Genomic DNA, 15269 nt, shown 5'->3' with positions numbered 1-15269 from the left:
AAACTGACAACACCAATCCTGGAGCCAATGATAGGGTAGCGCCCGTCAACAATTTCATGCATTCCTTGTTCAGCGAAGTGGACTTGTACTTGAATAACAAACTGGTCAGCAGCAGCATGGATACTTACCCATATCGTGCCTACTTGGAAAATCTCTTGACGTACGGAAAAGAAGCCAAGAATACTCATCTGGATGCTTGCGTGGTATGGAAACCTGACACGGCAGGTGCAGGCACGTTTAGCGACACAGCCCTGACAGAAGATGACAATCCTCACAATGTGGGGTTTAACACACGTAGAACTAAAATTCTGCAAGGACGTAGTTTAGAACTGATGGATCGTTTGCATTTGGACATGTGGTTACAAGAAAAGTATTTACTGAACGGAGTTGATATTCGCCTGAGACTGAATCGTAGCACTGCCGCTTTCCATTTGATGGCCCATGCCAACGAATACAAAACTGTTATCCAAGAAGCCAGACTTTACGTACGCCGTGTGGAAGTGTTACCTAAAGTGGGAAACGACATCAGTCAGACGTTGAGCAGAACGACCGCCAAGTATCCCATACGACGTGTGGAAGTGAAAACGTTCACCATTCCTGTTGGACAGCGATCCATGATCGAAGATCATCTGTTCCAAGGACAGTTACCCAAGCGTTTGATCGTTGGTATCGTCAGGAATTCAGCTTTCAATGGACTTCACAACGAAAATCCTTTTGAGTTTCGACACTCTAGCGTGTCCAAAATCGAAGTCAGTCGCGACCGCAAGACCTTGTGTACACGACCCTTTGAGCCTAACTTTGCCCAGAACAATTACTTGAGATCGTACTTGTCCCTGTACGAAGCCACCGGACAGTTAGGAACCAATACCAGTCACGGTATTACGTACGAGGATTATGCAGGAGGCTACGCTTTGTGGGCTTTCGATTTCACTCCAGACCAAGGCAGCGACGAGGGACATTTCCACCCTATAAAATCTGGTCAGATTCGTGTGGAAATTCAGTTTGCAAATCGAGACCCTGCTGATCCAACGTTGAACGTCATCCTGTATGCAGAATTTGACAATACGATAGAAATCAACAGTTTGAGAGAAGTCATTCTAGATTACTAGAAGCCATGGAAGACTGTTATCCCTCTTTACCTAGTGAAGAAACTTTGGACATGAAATGTGAGGAGACCGTGGAAGGAGAATCCCAAGACAAAGACGAAGAAATTGTCATGATGAAGTCGAGATGGCCAGAACAAGAAGCCCATTTAGTCTCCTGTTTTGCCAAACACTTGGTCGACAAAATGACGGAATTGATCAAGAAAAATTGTTATGGATGTCAAAACGATCATCCCAGTCAAATTCAACACGATAAATGCCTGATGTTGAGTCAAGAAGAAAAATTGGACGAGTATCTGGACGAAGCTTGGAGTCTCATCTCAAACAAAGACGTGTTGCACCAGTGGTATAAAGACTTGCGTAAACATTCTTGTCCACCATTAACCACTCAAGAGATCCATCGTATCGAAGCTCTCCTGAATCAAAGTGAGGAAACAGAACGAATAACCGTTTATTCGTCAGACATTTTCAAGCAAAAAGTCAGGATCGAATTGACAACTTATTATTACCTGTGAAGAAAAAAACACAAAACAATGGATACCTGGGAACTTCATTACCTTTTGAACCACAGTTCGTATACGGCTTCTTGGAATCCTGTCGTCTGTGCTAAAGATGAACTCCCTCATCGCAAACCTAAAGACCATCAAGCTTACGTGATCAACACGGACGACAGTCATCTCCCAGGAAGCCACTGGGTAGCCGTCTACTTTCCTCAAGAAGGATGTGTGGAATATTTCGATTCGTACGGATTGCCCCCTTTGGAAGACGATATCATCGACTTTATGAGAAGAAATGCTCAAACCACCCGATTCAATAACGTGAAATTACAAGGCACAGATTCCTTGGTGTGTGGACAGTACTGTGTGTATTTTCTGCATCATCGCAGCCTGGGCTATTCCTTAGAACATTTAGTGACTCATTTCGATCCTCGTTCTTCTGCTAGAAACGATGTGAAAGTAGATCGATGGTTTTGTGACCATTATGCTTATCTTTTGTCTCAAGCTAGGAAACGTAGTGTCCATCAATGGCCTAATGATTTCCAACAGTGGAAATCACAATTTCATTCACAACGTTGTCAACCCTGTTCAAAGTAGTTATTATTTGAAGAAAAAAATGTTTGTGATTTGAAGAAAATTGTTTGATGTTATAGTGTTGGATTATTGTTAAAAATGTTGTTGTTTAGTGTTAAGTGATTTTTGAATAAAAAATGTTGTGTTTTGAAAAAAATGCCTTTGTCTTTTGTTTGGCTATAAGAATGATGGATTGATGCTCTTTCATTTCTTACTATCCCTCTCATGAACGTTGCGGCTCGAAAACCGTGTGGGGGATGTTTTCCTTCACGTCCGCGCTTTAACTTTAAGAACCGGTTTGTTCCCAGTCTAACCATCCATTGTCGACTCATCTTCCTAAGAAGATGTGCTCCAAACTAGCTAAGCTCAACGAAGCCTACGTGAATTTGCATAGGGTCAGACACAGTCTGATACCGAAGCCAGAAGAAATAGAGAATGTGAGAATGTTAAAAATCACTGAAGACCTAATAGAAGAGCTCTTCAGAGAAGAAGTGAACAGGGAAAAAGAAGAATGGACAGAGAAGTACAGACTTCAAAAACAGCAGCAACAACAAGAACAGCAGCAGCAGCAACCTGAACCTGACAGAGGCTTTGTCGATTGCCGTATCGACACCAAAGAGTTCTTCTTCTCTTTCCGAAGAAGCAGACCTATTGCCAGAAAGTCTATCCTCAGAGGACATCGCATTCTTAGAAACTAAAAAAAGAATGCCATAGCAAAACAAAAAAACAGCCCTTTTCAGGGCTACCCAATACTCTAGAAAAGAAATAACTATTAATTTGCCAATGTGTGTAAGTAGAGTAGTGTGAAAATAAACACTAACTCTCTCTTAAAAAATGTGAGGGTATGTGTTTGTGTGTTTGTGTGTTAGTGTTAGTAAGAGCTAAAAGTAAGTTGGTGTGGATAGTAGATTAAAATGATATCTTATCTTAGTGTTTGAGGTGTATATTTGGGATTAGATTGGATTGCTTTGAGTATGTGGATAGTCTATTGAAGTGATTTATAAAAAAATTTTACAATAGTGATGGGTAGCATAAAAAGTGAGTGAGTGTTTCTTTTAGGTCCGCGCGTTGTTGTTTTTTTTTTGTTCATGATCTAGGTAAGATGAATTTTATGTTATTAGGGGATGTTTTCCTTCACGTCCGCGCTTTCAGTATAAATTGAAAGTCGTTCGGCAGTCCAGCTACCCTTGTTGATTGATCAACACCAAAAAATGAACACGAGACTTGAGAAACTGTTGGAGCTTCATGTGCATCTGGAATATGCCAGGCGCATATTAAATGAACTGGCCGCGGAAGCCATTGTCGAGGAGGGAAGGATAAGAGAGGAGGAAAGAAGAAAAAAAGAAGAGGAGGAGAGAAGATATAAAGAAGAAGAAGAGGAAAGAAGATATAAAGAGGAGGAGAGAAGATATAAAGAAGAGGAGGAGGAAAAGGAGAGAAGAAAAAATTTCAGAATCCCAGAGAGCGAAAATTGGGATTCTGAAGCGACATATCCTGCCTCTGCTCTCTCCCCCCAAAAGGTAAAAAGTAACTGGGGGATAAGATGCGTATGTGGCGCCAGGCCTGGAAGGTGCCACCATTAACCAGGTGCCCATGAAGTTCCAAACAAAACAGCCCTTTTCAGGGCTACCCAATACTCTAGAAAAGAAATAACTATCGATTTGCCAATGTGTGTAGGTAGAGTAGTGTGAATATAAACACTAACTCTTTCTTTAAAAAATGTGAGGGTCAGTGTTTGTGTGATTGTGTGTTTGTGTTTGTAAGTGATAAAGTAGATTATGGGTTTCTTTATTGTTTCTTAGCAAATGGGGAGAGTATAGTTTGGGTTATATTATATGAAATGAAATGAAAAAGTAGGGGATGTTTTCCTTCACGTCCGCGCGTTGTTGGGTCATGATCTAGGTAAGATCAATTTTATGTTTTTTAGGGGGATGTTTTCCATCACGTCCGCACTTTCAGTATAAAACTAACAGTGTTGGCCATTGGAGCTCATTCTACGGAATAAGCAAACAAGAAGATGCCAGCAGCTTCAGCTTTATACAACGATCTTACGGGAAGTTGGTATTGGATGGTAGATGGATTGAGTGTAGCAGAAAGGGTTGAACAGGAATGGAGGTATGAAGTGACAAAAGACTTCGTCACAAGACAAGTAAAGAGCCTGCACTTAGCCGTAAACATCGTGAAAGAAATGATAGAGGATGAGGAGAAGAGAATCAGAGGTTTAATTAACCCACCGTATGTCAAAGTGGGTAAGTTAAAAGAAGCAATAGATCATGTGACAAGTGCAAGGTGCTTTTTAGAAGACGTTGCAGAATGGACAGATTGGTGTTTCGCAAAGTGGGGGTTAGAAAAACTTAAGAAAGCTGAAGAACTAATGAGGAATGTGCTGACCAAAGAGGTCAAGAAGATAAAAGAAAAGTGGTCCAATGAAAGAAAAGACGAAGAAAATAGAAGAAAAAAGGATGAATTCGAAAAACTGAACACAAACTGGATGAAAATCCAAGAGAAGTTCCGGGCCATGGGCCACCCGGACTGGCTGCCGGAAACAGAAAAGAAGAAGAAGAAAGGAATGATGGACAAATTAAGAAGATGTTGGAAAAAGTTAAGAAGATAAAAGAAGAAGAAGAAAAACCCAAAGGTCCTTTTCAGGGCCAGCCATATATCTCGAAAAGAGATAGCCTTTCCATTGCCTACCCTTTTTTTAAAAAATTTTAAAAAAATCCCATGTTCAATTTCCCTTGACGCTATAAAGGCCCACTTTAGTAAAAGCCCTTGACGCTATAAAGGCCCACCCTGTTTAATTTCCTTTGACGCTAAAGTGCCCCACGATTTTTTCTTTCTCCATGTTAATTTCCCTTGACGGTAATCTTACCCACGATTTTTCTCCATGTTAAATTTCCCTTGACGGTAATCTTGCCCAAGGGGTCTTGTAATGCTAATTCCCATTGACCGTAAAGTGCCCCCCTTTACTACTCTAGTGGTAGTATCTTCAATCATATTTAATAACATTTACATTGGTATTAATGGATTTTATGACATACATACATACATATCTACATATTAATACTTTACATTACTTATAAGAAGAACATGATTATTATGATGAACATTATTAATAACATTTGCAATGGTATTAATGAATACATACATACATACATTACTTATAACATGATTAGTATGATGAACTTTATTAATAACATTTACAAAGGTATTTATGAATACAAACATACATGCATACATACATTTATACGTCTGTTATAATTTTACACCATAACTTATATGGATAATGTTATATTTTAATCAAAAACAATAGTTTCTTCTTCCCTTCTGACCACTGATCTTCAAAATTCCTTGATAATTCTGTCCTATGTCTCTTTATCCGTGGAGGAATGATACATTTCAATCAAACGTGTCTTTGCTGATTTTTCGCCTCTGTATACTTGGCCTCCCATTTCTTCAACCAACCAGTACCAAACATTAATTACAGCACTGTATGTTCTGAAATAAAATAATAATAATAATAATAATAACGATCCTTTTGACATGAAATATTCCCCCGCACTGCTGGTATCAGACCATGTACATCCGACGCACTTCCCCATTTTTTCTCCTTCATGCTTTAATCCCTCGCGCAACAACTCGTTACTTATAACATGATTAGTATGATGGACTTTATTAATACATGCATACATACATACATACATACATACATGCATACATACAAATATCATTACTTATAACATGATTAGTATGATGAACTTTATTAATAAAATTTACATTGGTATTTATGAATACATACATACATACATACATACATACATATACATACATACATTATAAATTGACATGTGAGTTAGCGATAATTTTGTTTCTTTTGTCAAATTTGCGTGATAATTTGTTTATGTGAGCGATGTATATGTCTGTGATCTTTATTTTTGCTAATGAGCGGAAATTCTGGTAAGCTCTGTGATATCTTCCAGGGATTTCTCTTAAGAGTTCCTCGTTCTTCAGTACTCTGACAAAAGTTTCAATATCCTTTCTTCGTGAAAACTTTGATTTTCCTGTCTGGAAACTTTCCAATTCGGAGACTGTTGTAGAGTATATTTTGTCTAGAGCATGGCCAACCCCACCAGCCAACTAATTAAGAGATCAGTGCATAAGTTACGTATGGTATTGCCAGGTAAAATAAAACAATCGTTAAAATTTTTTAACTTCTTTTGGCAGCTATTTCTTTCATACTGACTATAAATCATAGTACAGTGAATCACAGACATAAATTAAACACAGCATTTAATTACTTTCTTAAATTTCACACCATAAATAGGCTATACTATTTGCTAGGACAATGTTGGTCGACAGTTAAAGGCAAGGCATCATACTAGGAACCATGGCAACAAGTACATGATTTGGGCCTTAGCATATATAGCAAAGAACAGAGTGAACACCATAATGTACAAAGAGGCCTCTGATGTGAGAAGAGCTGTAGATTTGCCAGTGTCCACTTATTTTCCTTCTCGAGAGGAGATACAAGCAACCAGGGATAGAATGGAAACTGTGGTGTCTCAAATCCTGGCTGAAAATGTCCCATGCCTCCATCCACTGGCTGACCTTGTTTGTCATCATATTGATCACAAACATTGGTCCGAATCAAGGTGGAAAAGTGAAGTAGTATGTACTTGCCTGATATTTATACTAAATGCCATTCTCCTATCACGATAATAACAATAATCTTATTCAAACGATGTACTTGTTCATTTGTATTGATGTATGTTCAACATTGTTATGCTAGTGCCTACGATTTGTCTATGTTTTGGATTAAAAGTTTACATGAAGCAGTTTAAACAAATGTACTTTTACGATCTGAGGAGATATGTGTGCACTCAGTTTTAGATTTGCAATTGTTTTTCTTTTCTTACTCTGATAGGTTGAAAGTAAGAGAGTGTGCATATTTATTTTGTGGCAAAAATACAACAATAGCAAGTGGAGAAAATTATTTTTGTCTCAAACGTTTTAACTGCATACTCTGTTATAAAGGCTTGGTATAAGTACAGTAATAAAACTGTGTTCCATATCCACAGTTTAATATTGGTGTGATCCCAGAAAATCCTTCAACAACCACATGTGTTATTAGGATACTGGAGCGGCTGCATGATTATGTTCCAAGAAGAGATGATAATCATGTATATCCCATAGTGTGCTGTGGGGATGGCCTGTCTTGTGAAAGACACATAGATGCTCAAAATGCAAGATCCAATGCTGGGAATCCTGTACAAAGATTGGAGGGCTTGGTGCCATCACCTGGAGAATTTCACAAAAGAATGCTACTGCTTCAGGTAAAATAATACACATCTATAGCTTGTTTTGTACAGCGTTATGATGGAGATTCTATTGTTTCAAAATTATCCGTATTCTACTTTTTTTTTTGCACAAGTGATAAACATCAGAAAATATTGACCGAGCATAAAACAGTTGGTCATGTAATGTCCCTAATTTTAAATCAATTTAAGTTTTATCTTAAGATCCAAAATGTTAGTTCACTAGCTCAAACAACATCTACTTATCCTCTTTGCATATGCAGTATTGGTAACTATCTCGCCCAGTCTCTTGAGCTGAGGTCTGCTCCAAACATTCTGGTATTGGTTCCCAAAATATGTCCACCACTTTCTTGCATAATTCTTTAAGATATGATGGTTTGTACTCATTATCCCAGTCATCCATGTCATCGTGAAGATTGTCCAACCCTAAAACCTGCATCGCTGCCAGCACTAAATACCCATCTGTCACGAAGTTGAGGAACTCACTAGCATAATTGAAACAGGATCCCACGTCTTTCGAAACGGAACGATGGTTAAAAACATTTTTTAAATGAAACAACGTTCCCTTGTCAGCTGCACTCTTCCCATCAAAGAGCATGTCCATTGTGTCCTAGTTGATATAGAATATATATATATATATATATATATATATATATATATATATATATATATATATATATATATATATATATATATATATATATATATATATATATATATATATATATATATATATAATTATTGTGTGTGTGTGTGTGTGTGTGTGTGTGTGTGTGTGCTTTAATCCACGATGGTACCACAAAAACTTAAGCATCCACATTTATCGGTTTTGAGTTTGTCAGGAGATAGCTTTGTATTCGATAAGACCAAAACTGTTATTAGTTTAACAATGATGTACATTGATACTGATTTTGACTAAGTGAAGCACATTGATTGATGTATGTATGCATGTATGTATGTATGTATGTATGTATGTATGTATGTATGTATGTATGTATGTATTAATAAAGTTCATCATACTAATCATGTTATAAGTAACGATTTGTTGCGCGAGGGATTAAAGTATGAAGGAGAAAGTTTATATTTGCAGTCAAAACAGGAAATGGGGAAGTGCGTCGGATGTACATGGTCTGATACCAGCAGTGCGGGGGAATATTTCATATCAAAAGGATCGTTATTATTATTATTATTATATTATTATTATTATATTTCAGAACATACAGTGCTGTATTTAATGTTTGATCCTAGTTGGTTGAAGAAATGGGAGACCAAGTATACAGAGGCGAAAAATCAGCAAAGACACGTTTGATTGAAATGTATCATTCCTCCACGGATAAAGAGACATAGGACAGAATTATCAAGGAATTTTGAAGACCAGTGGTCAGAAGGGAAGAAGAAACTATTGTTTTTGATTAAAATATAACATTATTCATATATTATAAGTTATGGTGTAAAATTATAACAGACGTATAAATGTATGTATGCATGTATGTTTGTATTCATAAATACCATTCTAAATTTTATTAATAAAGTTCATCATACCAATCATGTTATAAGTAATGTTAAGTAATGTATGTATGTATGAATGTATGTATGTATTCATTAATACCATTGCAAATGTTATTAATAATGTTCATCATAATAATCATGTTCTTCTTATTAGTAATGTAAAGTATTAATATGTAGATATGTATGTATGTCATAAAATCCATTAATACCAATGTAAATGTTATTAAATATGATTGAATATACTACCACTAGTAATAATGATAAATTAATATTATTATTATTATTATTATTATTATTATTGTGTAGGATATTTTCACATCTGAATACAGTTTGTGGTCGTTTTACAATTTATTTGTCATTCACTCTATCTCACATTTCTGACATGACGTCTCTCTCTCCTAAATTTCTGCCGTAACGACACAGCTCCCACCCAAGCATCAGTAAATTCCCAGTGATCTATGCCTCGCTAGACGGTTTTCACGCGTTACTCTTACCTTGTGGTGATGCTGCTTTACACGCATGCGTGGGTAATTCAAATCTGAGGTTAACAGCCGATGAATACACAGGTGTTCTGTTCTGACAGGGATTTATACTAAAAATGTGTGTGTTCTAAAGGATTTAACGCAGTGGATCATTAGAAGAGGGATTATACTTACCGTCTGGATACAAAGGTTAGTCTAAATAAATTTATTAATTAATAGCGCGCGGTCCGATCATCCGCAGATGCATCTGCAGAAGGCTACAGCACGAGTAGTGCATAATAACGTTGGTCTCCGCCGTCAGTCAAAAAAAAAAAAAAAAAAAAAGGAAAAAAATGGTGGAGAACAACTTGCTGGTCTAGGTGGAATGGTAATTTCCCCTTTCCTAAATATATTGCATTATTGCGGATACTATCTATGAACGTCAATAATGTGTTCGGTGTATCATCCAACAAATTCACTTATTTCATCTCAGCGTTGCCATATTTTCCTGTATGTAGTTCTCTCCTTGGACCTGACATGAAAATTAAAACCGTACAACCATTTTTGTCACATATACTCAAACATTTACCATATGCTATGGTAAAGGGTGCTTGTTAAATGACAAAATAAATAAATTACAAGCAAAACCAATTAACCAATGAGTGAGCTCGTTAAGTGACGTTTAGGTGTTCAATAAGGCGATTGCCATGATTTCCGTAAGTATTTTCTCAGATTTTAGACGTTGCTTAAAATGTTTAGATTGGAGGTACGTGTCGTTGTGTATGTAGGCCACTACGATTATTCTTAACAATCTCCCAATTTGAATGTTACAAGACATATGATTGGATAAGTTCCTTTCAGCTACATCCAATCATATAGTGAAGTAGCTGACACCGTTTCAGCTAGTTCAGTATAGATCCTTTCGATAACCAAGTTATCTCTCTTTCATAATGGGTAATTACAACATCCGATAGGTAAGTAAGCCGCTTGACAAAAGTCGATAACTGTTATCGTCACTAACGAATCCGTCTTTGCCAAGTGTTTTGTATTTAATTATGTTAGTCGTGACGCATGAGTGATTTCAAGCCCCTCGCATATTATACAATTACTATGGTGGGAAAAGACTAGGGAAATACATATGTATACAGCACTGCAATGACGAATACTGTCTCTCTCTCTCTCTTTCATTATATATAAATATACAAAAACTCCGGTTTCGTCACTATTTAGAAAATAATTACTAGACTGAAACCGGAGAACCATCACAACACATAATTTTTTACAACTATTATATCTAACACTCTTTTTCTTCTTTGTACGTAAATAAACAAATTGGATATAAAATATAATTGAAATTAAAATATATAAAATGGTCATTCCTAGCACAAACACGATATTACATGGTTTAAGCAATATAGCATACACATATAAAAGACATAATACATTAGATTGATCCTTGGTCAAGATCACTAAAATTTAAGGACCATGATATAAAACCAGTCTCAAAAACTACTGTTTGAGGCGGTAAGTATATGTCATAAAGAAATATACCGGGAAGGAAAACAAAGAAACCAGCTCCAGGGACATTGTGAGTACGACCCATCATAAAATAATAAAATGCAAATAGCAATGAGCAACCCCTGACCAAGAATAATAAATACTTTGTTTCTTCCAAATTCTTTTTGATTTGTTGCAGAAAAACAAACATCTACACTATGGGGGCTAAAGAAACGAATTAAAGACTTTAAAGTGCCCACAAATAAAACAGTATACAGCTCACCATTCATAAAATAACTTCGATAAACGGTCAAGCTATTGTAGAACGTGATCAGTCGATTCTAGATCGGTATGACTAAAATACGCAATGAAAAAATGGAACGCAGTGGAAATAAAATGGCAACAGAAGAATGGAACGCAATGGAAATCAAATTAGTAATGGAAATTATTTTTGTTTTTAATTTTTCCATTTAAAAATTCAAATACATTTTTAATCATCAGATGCATATACATCTGTCTGAATTACAACAGAAAAAAGAATTTAAAAAACTGACGATAATAAATTGTATGAAACGTACCCTTTTGAGAAAGTATGCAATCGTCGTATGCAAATGAAAACTCTCATATTAAATGATGTTAATTGCCATATCTTTTTACAGTATATATCTTTAGCGCAATGAAAACAAAGTACGCAGAGGAAATTATTTATTTCATTTGTAAATGATTTGTTTAATTAAGGAATGTTAGCAGAAGGATTTCATCATCAGATGCATATTCTAAGCGTTTTGCATAATATAGGAAACATAATCATGAATGAAGGTTGACTTACTTAAATAAAATGCTACTTTTAACATTCAGTTTAACTGATTTTGTTTTTGTTTTTATATGTATGTGTTGTTATTGTTGTTGATTTGCCAAGGATTTGTGTTCACTATTTTATTATTCCCAAATTATCTTCGTCTACATTTAAAAAAAATTCAATTGCTAGTTTCTGCACAGGTTATACACATACCCTTTGATTATGTCCATTGTGTCTATCCGTTAATTATTTTATCTCGCATTTATTTAGGGTGTTTAATTGGAACGTTTGTCCATGGCAAGAAATATAATTTCATTTACTTCGTTCTGTTTTGCAATCAGTGAATGCCGACCAATGGCAATACCTACCGGAAATGCTTCTAGCGCAATCTCCATACACTAAAATGTTTGGAAAGAAATTGCAGATAATGAGGATACCGAAAGGATCTATACCAGGGTTGATGTGGAACGAAGTGAACAATCGATCCTTGGCTAATGAAGACATGTCTCAAGAATAAATGATCTTTTTGTATATATTTCGTTTTCTATATTTTTTTTTTATGAAAATGTACTCACTATTCATAGTTGTCTAATAATTATGCTTACGTGACTTTGCTTCATGAATTTTAGTACATGAAAAATAGCAAACAAATTAAGTAATAATACTTTCTTGTGAGATTAAATAATTATGATTTTTTAAAATTTAGTTCATTTGTTCAGAGTCATCAGCATGCCAACCAAGCTGTAAATCTTTTGTTTTAATGATCTGTGACTAGAATTAAAAATTCCACTTGATTGTATACTCATTTTTTTTCTCCGGTAATTTTACATTGTCAGAATCGTTCAGTATTTTACGATATTGCACACCTTCATATTGCACTCACGCGCATGATACGTGTGCCCAGTAGTGTATTAGGAACTACTTTGTAAACAAATTATGTACTCTCGTGTAGCAGACGCTATACGTTTTGGTTGATTAAATTTGTTTCTGAATGAACTAAAGCAGATGTTTCGTGGACTACCACATTCCAGCTGCTTTGCTACATTCCGCGTTAACTTTTTTGATACAATGTTTCGGATTTTGGCGATAGACGCCAGATTTCATAAAATTGCTTGGTAACTACAAATAACATGCAAGTTATAAAGGCATAAACTATCTCCTTTAGCTGGTAATAAGAATGGCCAAAAATACACTTACAGTTTTAAATTCTGAAAATTCTCAAAATGTACTTTCTTAGTTCTGCAAATCCTAATTACATGAGCCATGTCATGAGTTCTCAAGATAGATTACACATTTCGAAACTGTACTGTAATTTCGACTATATTCCAAGTGCAATTACATCCTCCTTACTGCACTCAAAATGAAATAAACATTAAATTCAATAGTGTCTTTTTGATAATTGCAATTGAAACACTTCATATTTTCCAATCTTATGATTTCAAATAGTCAATGACAGAACAGACACGCTTGCAGATGTAAACACACTTCTCCCGCGCTGCTTCAATCCGATGTATTTCATGTACAATTTGCACAGATGAATCCAGTCCATAATCACGAAGTTTCATAGAATCGACAAAAATACCAAAATTTATTCATTCCAGATCAAATGGAAAACTTGTTGCAATGCGCATTCATACACAATATGACTCCAAATTTCAATTTTAAGTAGACAAAAACGCCATTTTCTTTCGAAACTTATGTCTAGCGCGCGACAAGTTCAAATTTATCTGGGCGGAGTTATGTGTGCATTAATAATGATGTTGTTGTGTATTTATGAATCTGCGCTTGTGTATTTAGTTTGGAACACCGCATACATTCATTTACGTTGTCTCTTTTAGTGTATTTTGTTTATATAATTAAGCCTTATGTAGAATAAGAAAATGAGCATATAATGAAAAGGTTACTGAATGTGTATAAGAAAATGTGAACTCGTTTTGTCGGATGGAGATACTGCACTCCCACGGTCGTGCACTATTCCATCCAAAAAACTCGTTCACATTATCCCATACAAATGCAGTAACCTATAATTCTCAAGCTTTCCTCTTTCCTTTAAGCATTTTAGACACTGCAATTCATGATTTGAGTCTCAAGTTGTGATTGCATTAGCAGTTTTGTACTGTTACAACTATATTCCGTGGGATTGTGTACCCAGAATCTGCGGTACATGGTGACGTTGGCTTGAGAGACGATACTGGTTAGTGTGAGCGGCCAATAGTTCTTGACGGATCCTTCGACAGGCTTGAGGGAGCGGACGACACCAAGTCATTCTTTATATTATTGACGGCAACTGCGGATGGAAAATATCTCGTGATCATGAGTATACATAATTATAGGTTTCACATGGTAGTGCATTTTACATTGGGGATACTATCATGTCATTAATTAAAGTCATTGTATAGGTGGGGAAACAATTTGCTTATCAGGTAGAGTCATTTAGAACATTTGTACAGGAGGTAACGGCTCGGGAGAAGGATCAGAGATTTAAAGAGAGGGAAATAGAGAGACGGCGACAGGAAGATAAAGAAGTAATAACAATAGTAGACAACATCGTAATGAATTTCATCTAAGTAGTTTTGCTATTTTCGATTGCATCGTGTACAAAATGGACAACACAAGACAAATAAACACTAGGTCTGGCAGATTAAATAAAATGAATGATGTTGCATATTCAATAAACCAAGTCCTGTTTAGTTCAACCTTGCTTCTGTACATCTACCATTTATTGATTTTATTTTTAACGGCGCATCAGCACTGTTAGGCTATTTAGCGCCAAACAAAATGTTATTTGTATAATCTTTTAAAAAATTATAAAAGGTCCTATATCGACCAGCGATATAAAAGAACAAATGGTTGAAATTAAAAACGGTAAGATCAACGGTACATCTACCAATATGCCCCCAGGTTTCCATTCCTTTGCGTTACATTGAACCCATTTTGTGTGCAATGCCCTGTCACATTTTCTTACAGCTTTTATTATTTATTTAGAACTGCTTGGTCATTTACTTCTTGTTTGGTATTTTTGTTATTTGGATGAAAGTTTTTTGTTGGTGCAGTTGTAACTAGATACTTGTGTGTACTAAAGCATAAATTTATCATATACAGAATACACGACTCTTAATATCTGGTTTAGTTCCCTCTTTCCATACACAATGTTTCTTATTATTAGATAATGGCCTTCGTGAACTGGAAAGTTTTAAAAAATTGTATTTTCCGAATTTTAGAATGTGATATTAAAGGAACTAAATACTTTTCATAACTTATATCAAAATAATTATGTAATTGTGGTAGACTATTTTATCCTAGTTATGAACCGAGATAATGCTACATAAAACTATGTTTAAGTAAATAACCTTATACATAGAGAGATAGTGGTAGGTACGATTCATGAATTAAATTTAGCTGATATCTGGAGAGTGTGAAAATATGCATTAGAAAAGCTTTTGACGCAGGCAAGCAGCTTTAGATTTCTTCTTAATTTTAGAATGACTGTTATACGATGTAAACAAAGTTGGTAT

General features: G+C 35.6%; 1 protein-coding gene and 1 long non-coding RNA gene across 2 annotated transcripts in view; one reads left to right on the top strand and one right to left on the bottom strand.

The window, feature by feature from the left end:
• Positions 1 to 7499: 7499 nt before the first annotated feature.
• On the bottom strand, positions 7500 to 8118 carry LOC149801623 (uncharacterized). The gene has a single exon (XM_089954331.1). It carries the CDS (start codon positions 8090 to 8092, stop codon positions 7727 to 7729), a length of 366 nt encoding a protein of 121 aa, XP_089810457.1. The 5' UTR covers positions 8093 to 8118; the 3' UTR covers positions 7500 to 7726.
• Positions 8119 to 9411: 1293 nt separating this feature from the next.
• LOC149801622 (uncharacterized) overlaps positions 9412 to 15269 on the top strand; it is a 39679-nt gene continuing 33821 nt past the window's right edge. Inside the window, exon 1 of the long non-coding RNA XR_016420698.1 lies at positions 9412 to 9668. This is a non-coding gene — a long non-coding RNA (uncharacterized LOC149801622). The remainder of the gene's footprint in view (positions 9669 to 15269) is intronic.

This window comes from Sinohyriopsis cumingii, chromosome 4 (assembly GCF_028554795.1).
Source record: "Sinohyriopsis cumingii isolate HCF-2022 chromosome 4, ASM2855479v2, whole genome shotgun sequence".
Lineage (NCBI taxonomy): Eukaryota > Metazoa > Mollusca > Bivalvia > Unionida > Unionidae > Sinohyriopsis > Sinohyriopsis cumingii.
Note: the sequence above shows the minus strand (reverse complement) of the source record. Positions and strands in the feature narration are given on the sequence as shown.

Bases quoted from the DNA above. Each gene is read 5' to 3' on its own strand.
- LOC149801623 (XM_089954331.1), bottom strand. From the start codon at position 8,092: ATGGACATGCTCTTTGATGGGAAGAGTGCAGCTGACAAGGGAACGTTG.